This window comes from Capsicum annuum, chromosome 8 (genome assembly GCF_002878395.1).
Source record: "Capsicum annuum cultivar UCD-10X-F1 chromosome 8, UCD10Xv1.1, whole genome shotgun sequence".
Lineage (NCBI taxonomy): Eukaryota > Viridiplantae > Streptophyta > Magnoliopsida > Solanales > Solanaceae > Capsicum > Capsicum annuum.
Window position 1 is genome coordinate 151,115,644 of NC_061118.1, and position 27,370 is coordinate 151,143,013.

Sequence of the window (27,370 nt, forward strand, 5' to 3'; positions counted from 1 at the left end):
TTCAAGTCCTAGTTGAATTATGGCTATTTCCACACTTTGAGGGGCTCGAAAGTTGACGAAGTAGCAAGTAAAATGAAAGAATAGAGCAAAAGATGAATCAATAAACTTCTCAATGAATTAAGTGCATCCCTTGATTACCTATGTGGCTCTCCCCAGTGGTGGATTCAAGTTTTTCATTAAGAGGGTTTAAAATAAAAATATAGCATTTGAAATTTGAACTTGAAATCTAAAAGGTAATTTGAACCTATGAATCACCGAGTCAGTCTTTATCTTGTGCTCAACAGATTCAAAATCTTATGTATACACTAAAAAAAAAAATATTATATATAAAGTGATATTGTTTACTTTTTTTGCCCTGGCTCACACCTAGATCTCCGTGTCAATCCTAACAATGTTTACCTGGGTTATATATGAACAGTTTTGAAATAATTTTTTTTTAATATATCAACAACAAGAACATACCTAATGAAAATTCCACAAGTGAGGTATGAGGAAGGTAGAGTGTATGCAAACACTATCCCTACCTCAAAGAGGTAGAAAGTCTATTTTTGAAAGACTCTCGACTCAAGTGCAACAATTTCAAGCATAAAGAAGAATGAGAAAGTGAAGAAAATATAACAACTAAAAATGAAACGATCCAATCTTTAAGAAAAATAATAACCAATCACAAAATAGTGCGATAATCAAAACATCATAGACAACAACATATGATAGATATTACAAGTAGAGATCATCTCCACCTTTAAATCTGCGACTAAACCCTAAACTACCATACTATATTTGGTGCACGACAAAAAACAATAAGCCTAAACTCTCGAATAACATGACAATACTCCTCCTCAACTAACCTTTTGTTGCAATACACGTCCTCCACACCCTCCCATCTAAGGTCATGCCCTCGACATCTGAAGTTGAGCCAGCGCCATATCTAGCTCAATCACTTCTCTTCAATACTTCTTCGGCCTACCCGTGCTGCTCCTCATACCTACGATATCCAACCTCTCGTAACCCCTCACTTGGGCATCTGCATATTGCCTCTTCACGTAAGCAAATCATCTTAATCTCGCTTCCCTCACCCTGTCCGTCCCACTTTATCTCAAATAACCCCATTCCAAATCCTATCACACCTAGTATACCCCACACGACCACACATTCACCTCAACATTCACATCTCCGCAGCACACATCTTTAGAATATGAAAATTTTTTATTGACCAACACTTCGCTCCATACAATAAATACTTATTTATTAAGTTATATTAAAAAGTCATATTTCTTTGAAGAAGAATATTTTCCCTAAGATAATCAAACACACCCTAGAAAGAAAAAAAGAAAACATTAACAAGAGTTGTATTGGATTTATATAGAATAAGGGGAAGAAAAAAAGAAAGAAAAAGCAAGCTCCGAAGGAAAGTCGATCAGTTCATCCAAAGCATTGAAAGCACAAACAAACAAACCCTCTCTCTCTCACTCAATAGAAACTCCGGTACAAGGCCGATACTCATAAATTCAACAGCGAAGAGAATAAAAGTACCCCTAAATACCACAAAAATAAGGGTTGGTTTTTCGTTTTCCTCACGGAAAAAGGTTAAGATTTTGTCCAGATTTTAATGAAGTAGGTTGATTTTCTATCTCTATAATCCCCCTATCTCAATAGTGTCCAGCACGTTTTTCTTTTTTTGGGTATTTGAATTTAGATATATTATATGTGATTTTTTATTCTTTGACTTGGTTATAAATGGAAAAAATTCCTGTTATTTGATCCGATTCTGTTCTATTTCAAATTGTGGTAAACTATTGTTTTCCTGATTGATTTTGTTATTTATTGAATTGGGCTTTTATTATAATGAGCTGTTGAGCTAGTTCATGCTGATTTTTTTTTGGGTGGTGGTGGTGGTGGGGTGTGTGTTTATGGGTAGAAGTTTGAGCTTGTGTGTCTCTAAGGTAGTGATTTGGACCGGGTATATTTTGCCCTCAACAGACCCCACTTTGTGGGATTACACTGGGTTTGTTATTGTTGTTATTGTATGGAAAGAAGTTGGAGAAAATCTTATTTGAGTTTGAGTTTAAAGTGCTTAGGCTAGAATTTGTTCAGAATTAGAGTTTTTGTGAGTTGTGGGGTTAGTTTTTGATGAGAATATTGGATATTTATACCATCTGTATTAGTACCGGAGCCAAGATTTTCATTAAGGGGTTCAAAGGTGCACATACAAAGTAGTCGAAGGGGGTTCAACATTTATTATACATACGTTAAAAATAATTTTAACCATGTATAAATAGTGTAATTTTTTGCCGAAGGGGGTTCATGACCCCCCTGAGTATATGCTAGCTCCGCCCCTACTCTGAATTAAAGCTTTAGTTCTTGGGTTTAATAGTGATTGGAAATATCTTGCCCTCGAACTGAATATTGATATGTCTGCTTTTTTCTTGGTTAGGGATTTCTGCAATGCACCGTGTAGCAAGTGCAGGCAACACATCCAATTCAGTTAGGCCTAGGAAGGAGAAGAGGTTGACTTATGTTTTGAATGATGCCGATGATACTAAGGTGACTGATGGTTGGAAAGCTGTCCTTTTTTGTTTATAAAGCTGTCTTTGACTGCTCACATTAGTGTTTTCCGCGCACCCTGTTCCCGTGCCTTTGTTTTTCTCTTTATACGTGCATTATGTTTTATTTATCTCTTCTCAATAATCGGAAAGCTGAACCTAGTGGAGTGGAAATTATGATTGTTTCTTTTTGTTTGGTTCAAGTAGCACCATGTGATATTGTTACATTCAGTTGCTTTTCTCTTTGAAGTCTGAGTGTTGTTTCCAATAGACTTTCTTGAGCACATCTCTAAATTATTTCCTCAACTTTTTGGCTCTTTTATTGCTCTGGATATGATGAGTTGTGACGTAGCAAAGTGAATAATCTTGTCGAGATATCATGTGCCAAAATACTTTCCTCACAAGAACTTAAAATGTTGGTTTCACAGTAATCATGGAAAGAAACCATCCTCTTATAAAAGAAGAGAAGAGAGTAAGAGTAATAATGCAGTGCATAAGTTTGACTCATATTAATAGAAAGCAGCGGAAACTTGTGAATCCAAGTCACTTTTAGCTTGAGTTAAAGAAGTCCCAATATATAGTGTTTTGAGACCTTGTTAGTGGTCTTGAAGTATATGCTGCTCTTTACATGTCTTCTGAATTAGACTTGTTTTCTCAAGTTTAAATTTGATTTATATGGCAGACATTGTTATTGGACTTCACTTGATGTGTATTTTGTATCTAATGGTACGTTTGGACAAGGTTAATAAGTACAATGTAAGTTGAAGTTATTAGAAGAACAGGGAAATTGTGTTCTGGACTGAAAATTCTCTGCTTTTTTAATCTGTGCATCCACTGGGTGCTTGGTGATTTATAATGATAACTCGCTCACTTCATCAAAAAAATTAACAGGGTTGTGGCTTCTTTTTTCCCTGAAATTGAAGTCTGTAACTATTTATGCTCCCTCTGTTCTACTCTACCAGTAAATGAAATCCCTTTTAACCCTAGTTGTTTTGATGCATTTTTTCTTTAGGATGCCCCTCAAGAACAATAGGTGTGAGGCTTGCATTTCACCCTTTGCTTTCTCTTCCTACACTATCTTTCTTGCCCTACTTCTTGTTAGAGCTTATGCAGTCGTAACAAAATAAATAGTAGACCTGATTGCTCATCCTTTCACTGAATACTTGTAAAGGTCTCAGTTATGTGCACTCCTAGCCTCTTACTACTCTGGTTATTACATGAATTGAAAAGGAGGGAGTATAACTTAGTAATAATAATTTTTATATTTTGGAAAATTGGTTATCAAAAAATAATACTCCAATTTCTCAATCACTGTTTCTCAAATACTTTGTCTCGTCATATGAGGAAGCGTATGTAGTGTAGAACATTGTTAGTTAGGTAGCAAATTGCAAGTTCATTTCTGTTACCAATCAAAGCAATGTAGAATTAGCTTACCTTTTGTTCTGTATTAGGCTCAAAAGTTACTATGCACAACTCCAGCTTAATTCCTGTGATTTGAATCTCTAATATTTTGCCCTTTTTATTTCCACATCTTTGTAAGGTTATTATAATAATGTATATCTCCTGATTCCATCATCTCTCTCTATCTTTTGTTGGTTGTTGTAAAATGTTATTGACGGGTGAAGGATTCTTCTCACCTCCTGGTCTGGCAACCAGGAAAGATTTGAATTTCTTGATGTAAATTCATCTTGATTTAGTTTAAGTTGTATTCCAAGGTGATTATCTTAAAGATTTTTGACTTTTCTTTTACTATTTATCGCTAGTGCACCATAATAGATACATATCAGCAGAGAGAATCAGTTTTTCGCGCACACCTTTCATTTTCTTGCAGTTAAACAATTTCTCTTCAGTTACTTTATTTTCCATCTCTGCTGAATGGTCTCAAACCCTTGGTTCATTGAATTTTTCTCTTTACAGCATTGTGCAGGCGTAAATTCTTTGGCTGTATTGAAGTCATCAGCCACTGATGGATGTGAATACCTATTTACTGGGAGTAGAGATGGCACGTTAAAGAGATGGGCATTGGCTGAAGATGTTGCCACCTGCTCTGCCACATTTGAGTCACATGTCGATTGGGTACTGCTCCTGTCTGTCTTGCTAATTATATTTCCTTAGGTTCCTGCTGAAGCTTAATTTCTTCAACTTTCTATTATATTTACTCAAGAAAGAATGTTTATCTTCGACAGAGTTATTCTTCGTTTAGGTTAGGATCGCCAAGTATTAGTTCCTAGTGTCTGCAGTTGCTCCATTTGGGCATGGAATTCTGCTGTTTAGATGAGCAAACCTTCCAGCCTGGTGCACATACCAGGATGTGTTGTTAACTTGTCCTTTAAATGCTTAAATTACTTCCAACCTGGTGCTCCTACCAGGATGTGTTGTTGGCTTGTCCTTTTAATACTTGAATTGATACTTGGTGATGCCACTATACGCGTTATATCATGTTTATTATGAATATCACTAGTGTTGAGTTGTTTTTGGGGCTCAATAATTCTGCAGGTAAATGATGCAGTTCTTACAGGTAGTAACACATTAGTGTCATGCTCCTCAGACACCACTGTCAAGGTTTTACTTCTTTTCTGAATCTTTTATTGTATATAGTGCATCTTTTACATTTTTTATATAAAACTCATTTGGAAATTTCTTTATTCTAAAAATTGTGTGGATCATTAGGTGTGGAATGGCTTATCTGAGGGATCTTGTATTAAGACACTCCGGCAGCACTCTGATTACGTCACCAGCCTTGCGTCAGCAGAAAAAAATGTACCATTCTGCAAAATCTTTTAGTATGTTTAGATTATTTGATGAATCAAAGTTGTGGCTGCAATTGTGGATGAATCTTTTGTGTAAATGTGAGTTTAATTGCCTGTAATTTCTGATTTTGTTGTTACCATAATAATAGAGCAATGTTATTGCATCTGCTGGTCTTGGCGGTGAGGTTTTCATATGGGATCTTGAAGCTGCACTTACTCCGACATCTAAGTCCAGTGATGCCACCGAAGAAGACTGTTCAAATGGTGTCAATGGTTCAGGAAGTTCATTGCCCATGACAAGCATCCGTCCTATCAGTTCGAGCAATAACATTTCCTTGCAGACCCAGTCTCAAGCATATATTCCTGTGACTGCTAAAGGCCATAAGGAGTCAGTATATGCATTGGCAATGAATGAGAGCGGATCCCTTCTTGTTTCTGGTGGTACTGAGAAGGTATATTTCTGTTTGTTAGGTTAGTTTTGAATATTTTAATGCGCTGTTAGCCTCCTGGCAAAGAAGCTGTGTATGACAATGTTCTAATTTTCCTCAAGGTTGTGCGCGTTTGGGACCCAAGAACTGGTTCCAAGACCATGAAGCTAAAAGGTCATACAGATAATATTAGGGCTCTCCAGCTAGATTCCACTGGCAGGTATGTTGAATAAACAATGATGTTCTGAAGGGCGTCTTGACTGGGTTATTAGCTCAAGTTGCATCTTCTTGTTCATCTAAAATACGCCTGCTTCCAGCCGATCTGAAGTTAGTACTCTTTGGTTAAGCATTGCTGAAGATAGACTATAAAAAAACGTTTTGAAAAGGTGGAGACTGTCTTAACTATCATGGGTAGGGCATAAGCCCCACAATTTAAAATATTTTAAATATGTTAAAAATAAAAATAACATATAATATAAGTATAGATGGAATATGCAAAATTTTGTACTTCAAAAGAAAAAGAATGTGCAACAGCTAACTTAACTGTCCGGGCATAATAATATATGAACATAATAATCACCAAATCCTTAATCATAGAACAAGATATTATATAGGTGGTTATCAAATATTTGAAATAAAATTTAAAATAATTTTTTCTAAGGCATATAGTGTGGATAATCTAATGCATGACGTACTTGGCAAATACGCTGGCGTAAAGGTCAAGGGGAAAACACCCCAAGGATACTGCATGAGTCCCATTGTTGCTTTCGAAAACATAACTTTTTTTTAGTCAAGTAATTGTGTTTTTGTCCCATCACTCCAATGCCCTCACTTGCAAGGCCACACTACTAATTATAATAGATAACTTAACCTAATCTCAGTTTCAGTATGTTAGTTGAAAACCCGAGAGCATAAAACTAGTTTCATTATTGGTTGATGTTTTACGCAACTGTAGAAAATTACATGTTTATCCATATCTGGATGTTTTGCTTTTGGGTTGAGTTCCTGTAATGATTGGGGTGGTCTTTAATACCTTCAGTGTATGGTCACTGTAACCTATTGAATTCTTTTGATTAATGGTCTTATCCTCCACTTTTTGTGATACTTTGAGTAATGGTCTAATCCTCCCATTTTGTAGGTTCTGCATATCTGGATCTTCTGATTCCATGATTAGGTAAATATTGATAATTCCATTTCTTTGTTTCCATCGTCATAGGCTTTGTCGGCATGGTAGGTGGTTTGGGGTTTAATCCTTAGATTCTGTCAAGTTTATGTTAGTCTAGTAAACAGCTTGGATCCACCATTTACATTGTTTTGTGACAAGCTGTTATTCATATTTCCAAATCACATCTTGTCGTCACACTTGTTTTGTCTTTTTTCAGCTGATTAGAAACTCACTTTAACTCCAACGTTTCAGACTATGGGATCTAGGTCAGCAGCGATGTGTGCATTCTTATGCTGTGCATACGGATTCTGTGTGGTCACTTGCTAGCACTCCTACATTTAGTCATGTTTATAGTGGTGGAAGAGACCTCTCTGTAAGTGAGCTTAATACAGCTTATTCAATTTGGTTCTCTTAACCCCACCCCCCACCTCCTCTCCGGATATCTGATTCTTTTGTAGCTATTGTTTCCTTGCTAATTTTTTTTGCACTTGCAGTTATACTTGACAGATTTGGCAACAAGGGAGAGTGTATTGCTCTGCACGAAGGAACACCCCATTTTGCAATTAGCATTGCATGATGACGGCATTTGGGTGGCCACAACTGATTCATCTGTACATAGATGGGCTGCGGAAGTGCGTAATCCCCAGAAAGTGTTCCAGAGAGGGGGCTCATTCTTGGCTGGAAACTTGTCCTTTTCCAGGGCAAGGGTTTCTCTAGAAGGATCTACACCTGTGAGTTTCAATCCCTTTACATCCTTTGCTGATGTTATCACTAAGGTTCTTGGAACATATTTCTAATTGATGTATGGGGTTCCAAAATAGTTGCCATTTCTGAATTCCTCTCGAGAAAAAATGCATTTTAAAAATGAGCTGCTTATGATAATTGGAGACTTATGTTTAATGATTGAATTCATGAATAATATGTCCAGATTTTGAGTTTTTATCAGTTTTTCTTGTTTCATGCGGAGTTTAGAATGTTTCCATAAGAAATATTTACTCTTTATATTCTTTTTACTCTATGTTCGCCATTTCTTAACTTAATCAACGGAGTTTAAAGAAAGTCTTATCAAATTCAAATACCTATTGACTCGCTAATATAACTTGCAACATGGAAGGCTCTGTTCGAGAACTTATTGAAGAGTGGTGGATTTGGACTGGTTATTTTTTGTGAGCTTCCAAGTATCATCGGTTTTCTTTGTCAAAATCTTTTTATCCTTTATGTTTCCATATGATTGTACTAGATTCTTGTTTACTTTCAATTGTTCTTGCGCGTACATCAGTTTGAAAGGACCTATCTAATCTAATTATAGTCAAAGGACAGCACGGTGATCGGAGATATAATTTGTTCTACCTCCCTTGGTTACATCAGATCTTGACTAAGCCTAAACTGGATCAAATCTACATCAAATTTAAAAAAATTGAACTGAAGTTTCTCCAAGATATTTGAGGATTAATGCTAGCTTGAGCCGGGGGTTTATCGGAAACAACCTCTCTACTTCTTCCTCTCTACTTCTTCGGAGGTAGCGGTATGGTCTGCGTACATCTTACCCTCCCTAGACCCCACTTTATGAGAATACACTGGGTTTTTTGTTGTTGTATTTGAGGATTAATGCGAAAATACTACTTGAACGCCTTAGCTAAACCAGCAATTTTGCGATTGGCAAGGATCCCCTGTGAGACACTCAATCCCGAGAAGTCACTATACATGAAAATAGAGGGGGTGAAATGTTGACTCCAGTAATCAATTTGTACTGTTTCCAAGGAATATTGTTCCATTCTCATTAATAATACATGCTTTGTTAATTTAAAAATTTATTTCTTTTTAATTGGAAACAATATCTTACTGTACTTTTAAAGATATACAATATGACAATTGCAACACAGCTGAACGAGGAGATGACTAAACTAGTGAGATGTTAGTATGCTGTATGTTCATCATCTCATTCATAGCATTTTGATAGCGAGGTAGTTGAAGTTCTTTAGTGGAGATGGGGTGCATAACTGAGAGTACAAGAAGTTTTGTTTATAGATTTGTGGGTGTAGTTTACATTTTAAGTTAGCAGTGCTGACTTGCTGAGATCATGTGAGTTGAGGGTGAGGAGGAGCCGCTGCAAAAAAATTATATAAGCTGAGAAAGCTTTCGCATCAGCAGCTTTTCAAAGGTGTAAATCGTAGAGAAGGGCCAAAGGTTTTGGGACTTCAAGTGTAAAATGTACATGACCGTGCAACCAATAATGCATGAACAGATCACTATGTACACATGATAGGATTCTATCTGCCCCTTCCAAATTAAATTCTCTTCTCTTTCTTTCATTAGATATTTAAATCTTGAAAAGCTCACAATTAACCAATAATGTAGGTGCCTGTTTATAAAGAACCATGTCTTAGCATTCCTGGAACTCCAGGAATAGTGCAGCATGAGATTTTGAACAACAGAAGACATGTCCTGACTAAGGTAAGTTTTTGTTCCTTTATAGCCATGTGGCTTATTACTTTTTGTTGTTGATGAGGTTAACTGTCTTCTAAAAAATATGATTCTGTAACCTGATAATGGATTGTGTCTTTTAAAGGACACTGCTGGTACAGTGAAGTTGTGGGAGATCACTAGAGGCACTGTGATTCACAACTATGGAGAGGTTAGAATGTAATGTTTCAAGTGGCGTGCTAAGTTACAGTGGCATGTTATTAGCAAATGCTTTTATTTAATTTTCTTTGAATTATGACAATTGTCACCTTCTGCCTCTTAACTTCTTTTCGCCATATATATTGTTTTCCAAATGTAGGTATCATTTGAGAAGAAGAAAGAAGAACTTTTTGAGATGGTAAATATTATTGTAAATTAATCCAACTTTCACATATAATTTTTCTCCTCATATGATTTTCCTCTTCAGGTGAGCATCCCTGCATGGTTCACTGTGGACACGAGGCTTGGAAGCTTGGCTGTACATCTGGATACGCCACAATGCTTTTCTGCTGAGATGTACTCTGCGGACCTCAACATTCCAGGGAAGCCTGAAGACGACAAGGTATTTGCGAGGGTTATTTTATTTTTAATTTTCCACTTGGTTCCTAAATCCACTTCCATTTATTCCCATTACTCCCTTCCTATTCTTGGATTATATACTCTCGCTTCTGTTTTTCTTAGTTTTTGTTTCAAGATTGAATCCAAAGAAGATAATTCTACAGGAACTAGCATGTTAGCTTCTATTGGATATTAATACTAACTTACAGGCCGTAGGATGGTTTACTAAAAACGTTTTTGTCTGGGCTAGAACAATTTAGCATATGAAGACGAAGATATTACTAGCTTTTTGGGAAGTTTATGCACATATACAGCTTAGATCTCTGCTGCTCTGTTTCCTCTAGAGGCGTTTCATAAATGAGTTTTGCTGATCTTGTTATTGTTTACCACCTGTTCAGAGATTTGGGACCACTTTTCTAATACTAGTTTACACGTTTTTCTATCTTTAAGAAATCTTGCTCCAGGGAAAGTTTGCAAGTTGCTGTGATTCCTAACCATTCAACAAATTATCCCTATCACTCTCTCCCACCCTGTATAAAGAGAAATAGAGAAAATTAGCTAATCTGTCTAACTCCATAAAATGGAATCGTATAACTGATCACATTTGATATAAGGTGCAAATAGCAGAGGTTCAAACCCTGCTGCAGGCAAAGTCTGTGCCATTGGCTCTCAGGAATTTCTCGGTTATAAAAAAGGGTGCTAGTAGCATATATAAATGATAAAGAGGAGAAGGTTGTGTAACTTGGTTTAGTCAAGTTAACGATTGACGATATTAAAAAAGGACGAGGTAAACCTAAAAACACATTGAAGAAAGTCGTCTCAGAAGATCTTATCTTGGAATCAATGTGAACTTAACAAAGGGCTAGATACAGTTGAATCTAAGTATTTAGATTGGCGAAACAACTATTTGTGACTTGCAGTTAAGGTCCAGTTATTGTTAGTACACTTCCACTAGTTCCGGTGTTCGCTAGGATTCCATTTAGGTTTGTTAGCAAGTTGCATGCGACTGCAGGGACAAATGTGAGAATTTGGGAATCTATAGTTTTAGAGAACTACTAATTTTTCGTTACACAAATCATTTAGGATTTGAAGGAAATGAACCCAAATGGAGCAGAATGGGTATAGAGGATTGATAAAGCCAACTTAAGTAGTTTTGGATCAAGGTATAATACTTATTGTCATTGTAAGAAGGTATGTGGATGTTTATGCAGAATATTTCACATATATGATTTTTTCAGTTGTGATGTTTTAACTAGTTCTGGTAGTTGTATTTTAGCAGATGGTGTGCGTTGTAGTAATTTTAACAGTAGATTGAAGACACCAATTCCTTGATATGGTTATTATTATTTAGTTAATCAATTATTTTTTTTTCAATAACTTCCTGATTTATCATTGACTTTATAAAACTTCTTTATATTTCTGCAAGTGATGAACTGAGTTTTGTGCTTGGCTTTTTTAATACTTAGGTTAATTTGGCACGAGAAACTCTTAAAGGGCTGTTGGCTCATTGGTTAACCAAAAGAAGACAGAGATTTGGATCTCAAGTTCTAGTCAATGGGGAAGCCCAACCTGGAAAGGATGTGCCTACAAGGAATCTGACGTCGTCAAGAATTGAAATGGACGGTAATGCTGACAATGATGCTGCAGTATATCCTCCCTTTGAATTTTCAGCGGCATCCCCTCCATCAATTATTACCGAGGGTTCTCAAAGTGGTCCATGGAGGAAAAAGATTACCGACTTAGATGGAACGGAAGATGAGAAGGACATGCCATGGTGGGTAGTGGATTGTGTGATGAACAATCGGTTGCCGCCCAGGGAAAATACCAAGTAATATTCCCATGTAACTCTATTCTACTTTCTTCACCGTGCTTGACTTGCATGTTGAAATCATAGAGGTCTTTATCAGGATTAAAAGGAACTACTTCTGGAGGCACTTACATTTCTGTTAACTCTCTGAGTTGTAGCAATGCTTGAAAAACACGATTTGATCTTCCTTATATATGTGCTAAGCGTGACCATTTTCTCCCCTCTTCTTAATGGGTTTGCAGATGTAGCTTCTACTTGCATCCATGTGAGGGTTCTGCAGTCCAGATTCTTACCCAGGGAAAGCTGAGTGCGCCTCGCATATTAAGAATTCACAAAGTAAGCATCTTTTGCTTAAATCTTTTGGTGGAGTCTGTGTTGTGATGATCTACAGTGACCCTTGTTAGCTTACTATGTCACTTGCTATGCTATGCATACAAGCAAAAGACAATTGAACGATTCTCTTTTCCTGACCCCTCATGTCTTGTGTCCCATGCATTTACATATTGAAGAAACTCAAGATATATTGGAGGAATATGCCAATGAACTAACTGAAGCATTTATATATGGTGAGGAATATATGCTTTGAAGCGTTGCCAATAATAATGGAAGTCATACACCTGCACAACCATTTTGTTGTGTGATTATACAACTTATTGACCCAATGAAACAATACTGATCAGCTGGTTATTCTGCGAATTTGGAGTATGGTTGTTAATGCAATTGTTTTAGGTGTGGAAACCTTGGTGGAATGGAAGTCTAAAAAATAGCGTAAGTACTTTAGACCATTCATGGTACACCACATGACCATTCACTTGTTACTTGACATGTGATGGAGCTTCAGGTGGTGGATAACTCATCTCTTTGTAAAAAGTCCTCTAAGCCGCTCATTAATAAATTGTTTCTGTTGGAAATGGCGTGTTTGATATGACTTTATATCCCTCAACTACATCCCTAATGTTTGTGGCTGACTAAATTGCAGTTATCAGGCTACAAACTTTCATCTTAATACAAACAAAAATTACATAATATCTACAATCAATCTTTTGTCGTCGTGGTGCCTATGGACATGTTTCCAGTGTTTTGCGGTGATATATATATGAACCATGAAGCTTCGCAGCCGGTGCTGGTTCTCAATTAGTAGATGTGCAAGTTCTCATGGTCCACAGATACTTCATAGAAAAACATTCAGAGTGTTTCTCAGGGTCCACACATCAATAACAACAGCAACAACAAACCCAGTGTATTCCCACAAAGTAGGGTCTGGGGAGGGTAAGATGTACGCAGTCCATACCGCTACCTCCGAAGAAGTAGAGAGGCCTCAGGGTCCACACATACTTACCTGATTTTGGATTTGTTCCATTTGATGGCCCCATTCCATACATGTAAACAGTATGCTGCTAATTAGTTGATCGGAAGATCCATTTTAATTTAATTGGACTACAGCAACAACAACAAACCCAGTGTATTCCCACCTACCTAGTGGGATCTGGGGAGGGTAGAATGTACGCAGTCCATACCACCACCTCTCAAGAAATAGTTAATTTAAGTGGACTAAAGCACTATAAATAAGGAAGTCATACTACTAATGGATGAATGGTTCATATGCAGTACAAATCTGGTTTGGTCGGTCTAATAGGTTCCGGATATCAAATGGTTATCCCCCCCCCCCCCACCCCAACCCCCACCCCCCAAAAAAAGGGGATCCTTTCAAACTACTAATGAATGGTAACCAAGTGTAGGTGATTTTTTTTTTTTTTTTTGCACGTTCATGAATTCACTCTATTCTATATTTGAGTCATGTATGTAGCTTGTGATAGATTTTAAGAATTTTGTTTTGTTTTGTCTTTTCTGATGAAACGAAAAAAGTAAAAGAGATCCTTAATTCTTGATGGAAATCTTAAGGATGGTTTTGTTGCATAATCAGATTTATGTTAGTGTTGATGATCATGGAGAATTGGTGCTCTTACATTCAGATTTATTTCTCAAAAACCTCCATTTCGTAGGGGATGAATAAGACAAAGTTGCACTGATTGGTTTTTCAGGTCATCAACTATGTTGTAGAAAAGATGGTTCTTGAGAAGCCACTGGATAGCATAAACTCAGATGGATCTACTGGAATGCCTGGTGGACAGGTGACACACCCAACTATTGGAGGAGATGGTTTATTTCGGACTGGGCTGAAGCCTTGGCAAAAGCTTAAGCCATCTATCGAGATCTTGTGCAATAACCAGGCAAGTTTAGATTTCTGTATTTGTATGTGTGGGATGCATAACTTGTTAAGCATTAATTTCAAGCACTGTTTGTCATTTCATTTTCTACTGATTTATGGAGGTATGGGCGTCAATTTAGCATTAGAACTGCACCCAATCTGTGTATGTGAAAAATTTTTAGCGGGGAAGGCAGAGGAGTACGGTGATCAAAGAATTATTCTCTCTTTATAGAGGGTGGGATGTGGCTTGATAATTGGTTGATTTGTAATATGTAGATTCTCACTCTGGTTCCTGGTTGATGAAATCTTGTACTTTTACCAGGTTTTATCCCCTGATATGAGCTTAGCGACTGTACGGGCGTATATATGGAAGAAACCTGAAGACCTTGTTCTCAACTACCGGGTGTTGACGAGCAGGTGATAGGATTACGTTTGCCGGGTACGTTTGTTATTCTTTTCTGTACTTATTTTGTGTTTTGCATTTGGCTTTCAGCTTTCTACACAGTCCATCCCCTCTTTTTACAGTTCAATTTTTTCCTTGGGGCAGAGATTTTCCAGTGGGTTGAATGTGATTTGGAGTTGGTTAGTCATTTAGTGACAGATTGTTGAGAAACAGGCATTTTTGTGGTGATGCAGATGTAATGCTATGCGATGACCAATTTCAGTCTTTAGCTTTATTTGGTGTAGTATGGTTTGAGAGTTCTAATTGTTTTCCCTGGTTACACGTCCAAACATCTGATAATTTTACCTCCAACTCTGAGTTTGTGACAACTCAGGGGTACTGTTCTACATATCTCGGGATGTAATCATCTTTCCTACCTCTGCTTTAATTGACCTCTAGTGTGCTAACTCACACTAGTTTTCTTTTGCTTTGATGGTTTGCTGGTTTGACTAAATATTGAGAATTTCCTGCTGCCCTTCAATTGACTATATGCTTCCTGCTGCCCTTCAAATTCAAAGGAAACAAACGCCTGCCCTCGACTTCCAAAGGATCTGCTGACCAACTCTCTCTCCTTGCATCATCTTATCATTGGCTATTTGATTACTTCTATCAGATGTCATTGCCTCAACTTACATTAGAGAACCTTTCTTCTTCCTGCCCACCCCTCTTTTGTGCATATGTAGTGCTCTTGCCAAAACATAAAACTTAGTGAACTGCAGAACTCTTTGGTTTTGTTTGTCCCTTGTGTCTGCATATTGGTGTTGGTTATAAAATAAGGAAAAGTCAGTTTCTTCTGCAGTCAATTAACCTAGAATATCGCTGTATTTAGTGTAGTTTTGAGATATAGGTGTCATGATATACTTCTATCTAGATGAGGTATGCGTAAATGTTTTTGAAGACAAAAGTAGAGATACCATATTGTCATTTTTGTTTGTATATAGAGGGAAGGCATGGTTGAGCAATTCTTCTGTCCACTCCCCTTGCCCCTTGTTTCTTGTGTAGGTCCAGAGTAGCTTGAGGTGATTGAGGGCTGTTCATCAAAAATAATTGAAAGGTTTAGCATTCAACTGGGTGGTTTCTGCTGTCATGAGTAATTGCTTCCTTATAGATCTCGGATCCAAGTGGTTGGATTAATTAGGAAAATTTACACATTTGGACCACTTTGCTGTTTGGACGTCGGAAGGTGGTAATTATTGAGTTTTCGTTTTTGGTGCGTTTAGAAGAAATAGAAAGAAAGCTTGCATTTGCTAAAGAAAGGATTTTTGGGTTTGCGGGGCATGAGACCTGAATTTTCCAAGAGAGAGCTCGTGCTGATGTCGGGAGTCTGTAGATCTACATATGACTCTATATGCAAAGGCAGGGTTGGATGTCTCGGTATAGTCTTTTTAGAACCACACTGTTGGGCAGGTGAATAATATCTCCAGAAGAACAAATTACCTTTTTCTGATCAAACTAATTTATATGTTTACTTTCTGGTATCATTTACTCTGTAAATCTTCTTTGTTATTAGTTTTCTCGATTTTAGTGGGGAAGCTTTGATGATAGACCATTTATAAAGCCAAGCAGATTGTTCTTTATATAGTTAGTTCTTACTGGACTTTGCTATGGTGTTGCGCGGAATGGTAAAGTTTTCTGCTTCTGTATTTGGACCTATTTCTTTTGACATTCAAGTTTTGAATGAAATATTCTTGAGATGATGATGAAAATGGCAATGCAACAATAAAAGAGGGAATCACATCATAAATTACAAGTTGAAGTGTTGTCAGTAAGTAATGATGTTTAGTGTGTGATGGCATTATAAATGCAGTATAAGGGTGCATTTCAACACTAACTCGAATAGTTGGAGCCTTTACTGTTTTTACATATCAATGAAGTGGACATATAATGTCATTTGCTTCCATCTATTATTGAAGATTGGGCATATATGCTGAAGAATGAAGACCAATAAGATCACTACTAGACATATCCGGAAGGAGGCAAATCAGTGTGTAATACTATCACATTCAAGGACATGGTGCTTTTTTTTTATTTAAACCGTATGCGTGCGTATGAAGGATTGCAAAATCTTTGTTAGTTTGCTTGTTCTGCGCTGAATCTTTTTGTCACAGTTAAATATAATTAAGAGAGTTTAATAAACTACAAGATGAAAGAGATGGTCAAAGATTTGAGAGATCACAATGTAAGCTTATATTCTCACAAAATGGGTAAATGTACCCAGTTCGTATCACTACCTTAGACATAAGATAAAGAGGTTGTTTCCTAAGCTTTAAAACATCGAGAAAAAAAAAAATAGGAAAAACTACAGAATTAGACAGATACTAGTGCCTAATCTACATAATCACACCTAACTTTAAAAACAAAACTGTGTGTATATTGAGTTACACCACAAGTGTATGAAGATACACATTCTAACAGTGGCTAACATAGCAAATACTCGTGTATGTGTTCTTTTTTCTTGTATAAAACGCGTATTTGAAGATATACAGGTACATTATCTCAACCGATGTACCTGAGATGCTCAACATATATTGTTGCTCTCTGTAATTATGGTCTAAAGCACAACATATATTGTTGCTCTCTGTAATTATGGTCTAAAGCTCCTACTTTTTTGTGGTTGTCCTAAAAAATATGACTAATCTATATCTATATCTATAATATATTAAAAGTGTGAAGACTCTTAGAAAAGTGATTTGAACTTTTTGCCCTTCATTAAAAAACTCCACAATAGATAGTATCGTCCTTTTACTATTTTCCTACATTTATTATTTAATTATAATCATATTTGTAATATTAGCTCCTAAATATATGTAAAGAATCGGGATAAAATAAGGACTTTTAACTTTAAAAATATTTGGTAAGTCTTTCCTTTTTGTACACAGGGCGGCTCTACCTTGTAAGAAAATAGGCGGCCGCGAGGGGCCTCATTTTTTATAATAATATAAATAATTTTTTTAAAAAACTGAATATTATTTATAGAAAAATATTTTTTTTATATAGAAGAAAAGTATTATTAGAAGAAGTTCATATATCTAGTGTACTATGTCTTAAGAAAGATTAAATGCATTGATTATATTATTACTTAAAAAAGAATAATTAGAAAAAATTGATTCTATAATTTTGAAAATAGAGTTTATAAAAAGAAAGTTATTTTTGCAAAAAATTTTAAGGCCTCCGTTTGATTTTCGTCTTAGGCCACGAATATGCTTGAGCCATCCCTGTTTGTAGATGAAAAGGAATCCTAAAATATGACTCCTAAAATAGATGGTAAGAGATATTAAAAAAAATTAATATAGAAAGTGAAATTTTTTATAAACTTGTATGAGATGAAAAGCTAATTGTCATGGTTTTAAAAAATTTCATCAAAGAAACCGGCATTTAAATTTCATTGACTTACAAATGCATATTTGAAGCAAGGGTTGTAACTTGTAAGTGCACCATTTCCTTTCAATTCTTTTTTATCTATGGTTAATTTTTTAAATAAATAATGTATTATATCAATATTAACTGGATCACATTATTACAATAAAGAGTGAATGATATTTTTACTATATTCTAATATAAGTTCTTTTTTTTTTAGATTGTTCTTTGTTATTTGATTTATTAGAATTTTTTTTTTACGTCAGTAAATTTTATTGATGATATTTGATATATTAATATGTTCTTGAAGTTTATAATAAATAAAATATCATGTATTTTTTTATAGACAATTGCTAATTGAGATTTTCTTTGTAAAATCTTGATATATGTTATGATTAAAAAGACAAATTGATTAGTCATTTTAATTCTATATGAATTTTTTTAGAATCTAATAAATTGTGAATAAATTATGAGATGTGACATCTCGCTATTATCTTTTAATACTAGGCTCTAATGATTGTTTTTTATGGTTCAATCTATATCCTCTAAAGTTTAAATAGATGCAAAAGTTATTCTAATATCAATTGCTACTTAATCGATGAAAGACACACGTGCAAAGCACGTAATTATCTAAGATGGGCAATGCGTAAAAATACTAAAAAGGCCTCGGCCTACTCTGCAGGTCAGCTACATGGGCTTAACTCATGAAGGCCCAATCTAATCCCCAAAACCCTCAGCCCATACATATATATACAGTATAAGAAGCAAGAAAAATCCCTAGGGCTTTTAGGGTTTATCAAAAATCGCAAGCGAAAATGCGACCTCTAGATGAGCAAGAAACAACACAAGTATTCGAAAAGCTCCACAAATTCGTCGGCAACAATCTGAAGAACATTGTAGAAAACCCATCTCACGAAGGCCCGGACAACTCACCTGGCCGCTACTGCTTTCGTCTGCAGAAAAACAGAGTTTACTACGTATCGGAATCCCTGGTGAAACGAGCAACGAACATAAAGCGCGACAACTTGGTATCCCTCGGGACCCAGTTAGGAAAATTCACAAAAGGAGGTAAATTTCATCTCACTGTTCAGTCTTTAGGCCTTTTGGCAGAAAATGCGAAGCACAAGGTGTGGTTAAAGCCGACATCTGAGATGAGTTTTTTGTATGGGAATAATGTGTTGAAAGGGGGAGTTGGGAGAATTACGGAGAGTATTAGTGAGCATGATGGGGTGGTTGTGTATTCGATGTCGGATGTGCCGTTGGGATTTGGGGTTGCAGCAAAGAGTACTCAAGATTGTAGGAAAATGGATCCCAATGGGATTGTTGTGCTTCATCAAGCTGATATTGGTGAGTATTTGAGAATGGAAGATGATCTTTGAATTTGAGTTAGTGAAATTGTGAGTGATTTATGTTGAGCTTTTTTGTGTTTTGGGGATTAGGGTTTATGGGGGTTTCTAATTTGTGTAATGTAATTGGAGTACTCTAAATTTTTTACACAGTTGCTCTATACATTTTACAACTTATTTGGATGGCTAGTTGCTTTTCACTGTTAGATTTTATTTTAGGTAAGACTATATAGTAATATGCTAGAGAAGCATTAAAGCTAATACGTGCATTGTTTGAGTCTGTGATTCCGTTATATTGTGCTTGTTCTGCTAAAAAAAACATTATTTGCAAGCACCGGAGGAACTATGCGCATTTGTAAGCTTCCAAAGAATTTTTTTCCTTTCTCCCTTTAGCTAGTTGTTTGTCATGAGTTACTGTTGGATTCCCTGATATGCTGATTAATTCATTGACAGATTAGGTGGTCATAAGCGTGTGAGCACTTAAGATTAAGGTTAATTGCAATTTTTAGTTTCTGTACAAGAGTTGTTAGTTCAGCAAGAGTGTTAGGTGGTATGAGGAATGCTCCCTCATGAAGTGTATCACCCAGTCCCTTCAATTGTTTCTAATCACCCCAACTGTTCCCCCTCTTCCCAGAGTTATTACCCAAGGAACTGCCATACGTTTTGAGTTTGTGGGATCCTATCACAGGAGATTTCCATATAACAACACTAGTGTGTTGGTTGGTGTTCATTGTGCTGGATCCTACAATGTAGGAAGTTGTCATATGCTTTGGCAATGATATTAGCATGATAGGGTCTATCCTCTTGTTGAAGAGGTTATGATTTCTACCCAATCGTATGTGCCAAAAGCATAAAGGCACACAAGTGCATCTCAGGGTAGGTTGTTGTATTGTTTATTCTTGATGGACACCCAGGTGGATATCCAACTTTGGGTGCTAAAAGATGGGGCACCTAAAGCCTCATTGTTGGTGCAATGTTCTACTAGAATATCCTTTCAGAAGGTTGGAATATTTGGACACTCGAAGAAGATGTGGGTTCATTTTTGCAAATTGCAGTAGGTGTAGAGCGGATCAATGCTCAACCCCCCAACTCTATAGAGGCGGTGTTGATGGTCAATTTTCCATGAGTGAACAACCAGAGGAAGGTCTTTATTTTATTGGGGATCCATTTGAAGCTTTAGGTGTCATGGCTCGGATTGTTTTTTTGAATCTGCATTGGTGTAAGCTGTTTTAGTACTGAAAACCCCACTGTGAGCTAGTCGCTAGATTATCCTCTCTTCCTTTTGATGTAATCAGGGATAAAAGTGTTAGAAAGCACTTCCATAATGGAATCTGGTATTGGTAAGGAAAGAACATTGGTATTCCTAGTGTGCCTCCATTGCAGACATTTGCAACCTTTTTGTAGATGTCATTCCAGAATTTGGCTAATAGTTTGTTTTGTATGGTTAGTGCATATCATTTCATTATATCATGCTGCAGTGTGATTCTAATCTATAGGTTTCTTTAGCAAGTAAAGAACTGTTACCCGCTGTAAGTTGATTTTAAGCATTTTTATCCAGCTTGACCTTCATAGAGCAGGAGAAAGCAAACACTATTACAAAGAAGAGCGAGTTACTAGTAGATCTATTACAAAATTAGGATACAATTAGAGAAAGCAAAGAAAAGAAAGTTGACGAAATTACACTAAATTTGTCCTTGTATAAATTGACAAGTTCTATAGTTACATAGCGTGACAAGAGATTTTATGAAAAAATATAAGAAAATTTGAAATAAATTTTATATTCAAAACAACAATATATAATACAATACAATTGGTAAATGAGTAATCATTGAAAGACCAAGATGCATGAAGGATGAGTTTCTTCCGAAGTAAAAATACAAGTACAATTCTACCCCTTGGTACAGCGGGAATGACGGATTCGCAATCCTTCAAAGCCGTCCTCCTAAACAAAGATCAAAGATTCTAATCTGAACGGAGACCACCTCCACCTTACTAATCATTCTGCGTTGATGGAATGCAGAGACGCCACAACGATCCCCCTAACTGCCGAAGACAAACTGCAGATCTATCAATCATGGCAACACTCAGTCATTATAAAGCTCTATGGGAAGAAACTAGCCCATAACTACCTAAAAAACAAGATGATGGACTTATGGAGACTCTCGGAGCCATTAACATTAATAGACCTGGGTATGGAATTCTTTATCGCAAAATTTTCCTAACCCACAAGTCTACATAGAGTGCTACACGAGGGACCATGATTCGTTACGGGCAGCTTTCTGACCATCAAGAAATTGGAACCGAGCTTCGTCCCAGAGAGAGCCACGCTCAACCACACAGCTATCTGGGTAAGACTTCTAAGCCTACCTACCGAATTTTACGATCGACTGATTCTTGAAAAGATAGGGTCGAAATTAGGTACTCTACTCAAAATAGACACATGCATATCAGCGACTCTTCGTGGCAGATATGTTAAACTCTGTATTCAAGTTCCGATTGAAATATCGGTCACAACCACAGTTACCATTGGCAACCACATTCAAAAAATTGTTTACGAAGGTGGGGGAATCCTGTGTACTGATTGCGGAAGAATTGGACATACTCTTACAAACTGTGCTTAAAGACAACATGCTACAATGCATCCTAATCCATCCACTTCAGCCCCAGTGCTAGCTCTGCAACACAACTCCGACGAAGGCTGGCGAGTCGTGTCCTTCCTGCGAAGAAGGAACCAAACAAGAAGCCCAAAGAAAGACAAAAGAGAAGCCCATGAAGTCTTGGGCCTAAAGCCCAACCAGGTAAATAGGAGTAGCCCAACTGCAGGTATGCTGCTTCAGCCCAACTCATCTCCTTTAAATATTTTGATTACAGGTAAAGCCAACCTGACCCGAAATACGCCCACCCGCTACTCTAATAAAAAAGGCTCTCATTATCAAAAAGGGGGAAAATCCCTACATACCCCCTCCTTCTTTAACAATCTTACTACCAAAGTCAACTTTGGCATTAATCAAAATCCTAATGTTAGCCCATTTAATACCACCAACAATCCCATTAACGCTGAGACGCTTGAGGTGACTGATGCCATCGCATCAATTAACTGCACTAATCCCTCTAGCTATATACCATGGCTGAAGAACACAAAGTCTCAACCAACTCCTCCTGTTGTACTAACCAAAACCAATGGCAAATCCATCCTCATCGAACATACCCCTCGAGGAACCCCCGTGGTTCACCACAGATCCACTCCCACCAACTCGGATACCAACATCCTGGGCGGAGCTAGCTCTTCATAGCTCTTCATGGCAAGTCAATCACCCACTGTGTGGTGGTGAAAGACCAACCAATCTTTCTGAGGATCCAGGATCCAGCTTGAATGGCTCAGATAATCAGGGAGGGAGTGGACAGTATAATATCAGGGCTGGGAACTCAAGTATGGGCACAGACAGTGCAGTACGCAAAGGCAATGGGGACTCTGAACTTCATGAACACGGGGGGAACTCAACTCCTCATGGATCATACATTTAGGAGCCTGCCACTCTACCCCACCATCCCTTACCTCCCCAACACTCAGACTCTAAGCTTCATCTCATGGACACCCACTGTCCAAGAGAAAGGAAGCCAAAATCATGCAGAGTTATCAACTCTAGACGTCTTAAAGTCGAGCAATGCAGAGATAGAGCAACTATTAGAGGACCTTTGGGAACCAAACATAGACTTCTTTCTTCTCGAAAAGCCCCTTCTAAAGAGTTCAAAGAGCCTTACAGTGCAGCTATCATAGTGCATTGTCTAATGAAAATGAAAGTCATCTCACTGATTCTGAGGAACAAGGAGAACACAACTCCTCCTACGGTCACAGTGAGCCCATACAGAGGCCAACCCCAAGTCATCCCAAGGGACAAGGGGAAGAACCCACTCATCTCCACTCCTTCACCAGAAGAATTAATGAAGATTGTAATCTAGAACACTAAAGGCGCAAACAACGCCAATTTTTGCAGACACTGCGATGTTATTCTTCACAACCACCACCCCTCTATGCTAGTCCTGCTAGAAACAAAAATGACTGACCATCAAGCTCTCACCAATGCTCTTAAATTTGATGCCCATGTCCAATCTGCTGTTGTGAAGCGCAATGGGAGAATTATGGAAACTTGATAACATCTCTGTCTCCCCCCAAGGGGTTCATGTCATGGTTAAGGTAAGAAGATATGATCCTAACCTCTGGCTTTTATCTGCTATTTATGTTAGCCTTGATCTAACTATTAGATCTTCCCTCTGGGATGAGCTCTGCCATCTGGCACAAACCCTTAAAGGGGAATGGCTAATGGGTAGATACTTTAATGAGATCCTAACGGCTAGTGAGAAACTTGGGGGAAACAATACTAGCCCTAATAGAATGGCTCTCCTTAGAAACTGCCTCAATACTTGCAACATGATAGATTTAGGCTATAGAGGCAATAAGTTCACTTGGACTAACAAATGTCATAGAAATAGAAACTCCCTCATTTTGGAAAGACTAGATAGGTGTGTTGCTAATAGCTCTTAGATAAAACACTATCCTGAAGCCACAGTTACACACCTATTTAGGACCAAATCTGACCACTGCCCCATTCTTCTCTCTTTGGTCAATAAGACTCCTATGGAACCAAAACCTTTTAGACTTGATCCCATGTGGTGTAGTCACCCCACCTTTAGGTCTCTTATTAGCCAATGTTTTACCCCCACTAATACTCTTGACATGGCTGTCAAATCCTTCCAAGAAGAGGCTATCATCTGGAATGCCCAAATCTTTGGCAATATCTTTAAGAAAATGAGAAGGATCAATGCCAGATTTGATGGGATCCAAAAGTCCAATAACTACCACCTTAGTCCCTTCCTCCAAAAGCTTGAGGAAGACCTCTTACTTGTAACCTTCAGTACTTCTTCAGACAATGAGATTTTAATATGAGGTAGGGGCATTTTCTTGAGTTACTCAAGGATTTTGACATCACTATTTTGTATCAATATGACCTTTTGCTAAAAAATGAGGAAGACTTCTAGAAGACCAAGTCCAGAATCACTTGGCTCTCTAATAAAGATGCCAACACTTTTTTTTTTTTTATGTTTCCACTCTCAACAAGAGAAAGAAAAATAGAATCCAAACTCTTCAAGATGATTAGGGAAACCTACTCCAAGAGGAGGAGGAAATCACCAACTACATCTTGAGCTTTTATTCCACCCAATTCACTACTGACCATCTTGCTTCCACCCAAAATATCACACTCAGGCCAGCAACCCCCACTCCTTGACTGTGGATATGGCCCAAATGCTCTAAGCTCCCCTAAGAGACTCTGAAATCCTCCATTCCCTTAGCTCTTTTAATCCTATGAAGGCCCCTGGGCCTGATGGCCTTCACCCCATGTTCTTCCAAAAGTATTGGGATATTGTGGGGAAACATACCACTGATTTCTGCAGGAAAGTCTTCACCAAAAGTACCATGCCTGCTGATTGCAACTCCACCTTCCTTTGTCTAATACCCAAAAGCCAAAATGCAACCACCATTAGGAATTACAGGCCTATTGGACTCTGCAATACCTCCGATAAGCTCATCACCAACATCCTTGTAAATAGAATCAAGCCCTACCTTTCTTACCTCATTGGCCCCAGCCAGGCCAGCTTCCTGCCCAAAAGAAGAGCCTGTGATCATGATATCATCGTCCAGGAATATATATCTCACTTCAAAAGAATAAGGGGCAGCAATCCCAACATGATTCTTAAGATTGGCCTGTAAAAGGCTTTTGATAGGCTAGAATAGTCTCTGCAAAAATCATTCAACTCATCATGTCTTGCATCTCCTCCAGCTCTATATCCATTCTGATCAATGGCAAAAAACTATTGTTTTCCAACCTTCAAGGGGCATCAGGCAAGGGGATCCACTTTCACCTTACCTATTAATTTTATGTATGGAAAGACTCTCTAGAAACATTGAGGTTGTTGTGTTAAACAAACAATGGTCACCCATCAGCATCACTACTGGTGGTCCAAAAATCTCTCATCTATTTTTCGCTGCTGACCTTACACTCTTTGCTAAAGCTGATGTCCAGTATAGTTCCACTATCAATGCCACTCTAGCTGAGTTGTGCCATCTGTCTGGTCAGAGAGTCAATAATGTTAAGTCCAAAATCATCTTTTCTAGCAACTGCAAGTCCCAAGACTTCTCTCTTTGCTCAAATCTCCTTAATATTAGGGTTGCTACCACCTTTGGAAAATACCTGGGATACCCCATCTTCCACCAAAAACCTTACAACAGTGATTTCCAACTCATCCTAGATAACATGCAAAACAAAATGGCTGAATGGAAAACCAACTTCTTGAATATGGCTGACAAGTCTATCCTAATCAAGGCTACACTTGCCAGCATCCCAACCCACATTATGCATTTCAGCAAGATCCCTCCCAAAATCATTGAGGGTATCAATAAAATCCAAAGAAACTTCTTATGGGGTAGTACTGGAGATAGGAAAAAACTTTACCTCATAAGTTGGAATACCATCACTAGGTCTAACAAAGAAGGTGGACTGGGCATCTAGAAAGCTGAGCTAAAACAAAGAACCCTTCATGCTAGTCTTGCCTGGAGAATGTACCAAAACCCAAACTCTCTCTGGAGTAAAATTATCCTTTCAAAATACATGAGACCTAACACCACCCCAATAGTATCAGAATTGTCTCTAGGACATGGAAGAATACCACTCAGGGGTGGAAGGACCGTAGAAAAAGAATTGCATGGAATGTGGGTAAAAGGGATAAAGTGAGCTTTTTCAGTGATAAGTGGATCCCTTATTATGCAAGCCTTAGAAGTATCATTAGTGATTCTCTTACACCCAATGATGAATCTATCAAAATCAGGGACATTTTATTGATGGAAACTGGGACTTTTCGAAAATATCCTTCTCCCTCCCTGGTCATGTCACCCAAATTATTTCTTCCTACCCCATCTCCCTTAGTAACAATGGGTAAGACAACCCAGTCTGGTCCCTAACCCCCAATGGCATCTTCTTTACTGGAAGCCTCTATCACAACATTTCTGATCCCTCCATAAGAATATGAATTCTGACCAAAGCAACTTCAACCTCATCTAGTCTGCCCCTTGCCCCAACAAAATCAGAACTTTTCTTTGGCTTTTATACCACCGTAGACTCCCTACTAACCATTACCTTCATAGATTAGGCCTTAACATCCCAAGCCACTGCTGTTTTTGCAATGAACCTCAAGAAGATGTATCTCACATCTTCTTCCAGTGCCCTAATGCTCTCCAGTTCTGGGAGAATCTAGGACTAGCCATACCTGCAAACCAAGCTCAAGCTCCCTCACACATCCATACCTGGATGAACTGCTGGAGAACTCTGTCTCCCAAATATTTCAACAACATTCTCACCCTGTCTGACCTTATTCCCCAATGCTTATGGAGCATTTGGCTCAAAAGAAACAATAACCTCTTCAATAATAAAAAAGACCTCATCACAATTGATAACCTCAGTAACCTGTCCTTGGAATACAAACTCCTCATCAACACCACCAACATTAAAAACAGTCCCAAAATAACTGTTGAGACCAGATGGGAAACCCCCCTATGGGCCACTTTAAATTGAACATTAATGGCTCCGCAGGCCTCCAACCTGGACCAGGAGGAATTGGTGGAGTATTCAGAGATCACACTGGCTCCTGACAGCTAGGCTACTCTGAACACATTCACCATTCAACCCCAATCCTAGCGGAAATCCCTACCCTTAGAAAGGGACTTATCATTGCCAAGCAACACAACCAGTACCCCCTAATCATCAACACTGACTATATAACTCTATTAAATATATTATCAAATGACCATCCTCTCTATTCTAACATTCTAAATGAATGCAGGTACCTTTTGAGGGAGTTGGATGCAACAACACTGCTGCATGTGTTTAGAGAACAAAACAGGGTGGCTGATCAACTAGCAAAAGAAGGAAGGAATGTCAGTCTTTTTGGTGCTTCATTTTTGCTCCTGCATGTTCCCCTCTATCAGTCCAAGCTCTTCTACGGGCTGATATAGTAGGAACTCCTTCAACTAGACTTGCTTCAAACAATGTTATTATCCCACCAAGCCGGGTTATGGCTGGAAACTCTATACATGTCGGGGAAAAACTCTATTTCCTAATTAATTAATGAAATCCTTGATTACCAAAAAAAAAAAAAAGGAAAAAGGAGTTGGAAAGTGAATGTTAGTATACAATAATATTTAATCAAGTGATGTTGTATTAATTCATTCAATCAAATTTTGATTTGCCTT

General features: G+C 37.7%; 2 protein-coding genes across 6 annotated transcripts; both read left to right on the forward strand.

Moving 5' to 3' along the window:
- The first annotated feature begins 1,283 nt into the window (after positions 1-1,283).
- Positions 1,284-16,543, forward strand: LOC107839494 (WD repeat-containing protein 48). 4 transcript variants are annotated; one of them, XM_016683002.2, is made up of 19 exons: positions 1,284-1,618; positions 2,435-2,544; positions 4,461-4,619; positions 5,040-5,105; positions 5,214-5,303; positions 5,443-5,745; positions 5,844-5,941; positions 6,860-6,895; positions 7,139-7,259; positions 7,381-7,617; positions 9,245-9,340; positions 9,456-9,521; positions 9,669-9,707; positions 9,777-9,911; positions 11,374-11,735; positions 11,957-12,050; positions 13,757-13,945; positions 14,246-14,362; positions 15,368-16,071. In XM_016683002.2, the coding sequence occupies exons 2-18, from the start codon at positions 2,446-2,448 to the stop codon at positions 14,342-14,344; spliced, it is 2,289 nt and encodes a 762-aa protein (XP_016538488.2). In that variant the 5' UTR covers positions 1,284-1,618; positions 2,435-2,445; the 3' UTR covers positions 14,345-14,362; positions 15,368-16,071. The 4 variants fall into 4 exon arrangements, with proteins under 4 accessions (XP_016538488.2, XP_016538489.2, XP_016538490.2 ...); XM_016683003.2 differs by lacking the exon at positions 15,368-16,071 and adding an exon at positions 16,279-16,543 and having other exon boundaries at positions 1,305-1,614; XM_016683004.2 differs by having other exon boundaries at positions 1,305-1,586.
- Positions 16,544-18,296: 1,753 nt separating this feature from the next.
- Positions 18,297-27,353, forward strand: LOC107839493 (60S ribosome subunit biogenesis protein NIP7 homolog). 2 transcript variants are annotated; one of them, XM_047394609.1, is made up of 2 exons: positions 18,486-19,069; positions 26,962-27,353. In XM_047394609.1, exons 1-2 carry the CDS (start codon positions 18,538-18,540, stop codon positions 26,970-26,972), a joined length of 543 nt encoding a protein of 180 aa, XP_047250565.1. In that variant the 5' UTR covers positions 18,486-18,537; the 3' UTR covers positions 26,973-27,353. The 2 variants fall into 2 exon arrangements, with proteins under 2 accessions (XP_016538485.1, XP_047250565.1); XM_016682999.2 differs by lacking the exon at positions 26,962-27,353 and having other exon boundaries at positions 18,297-19,257.
- Positions 27,354-27,370: the final 17 nt, after the last annotated feature.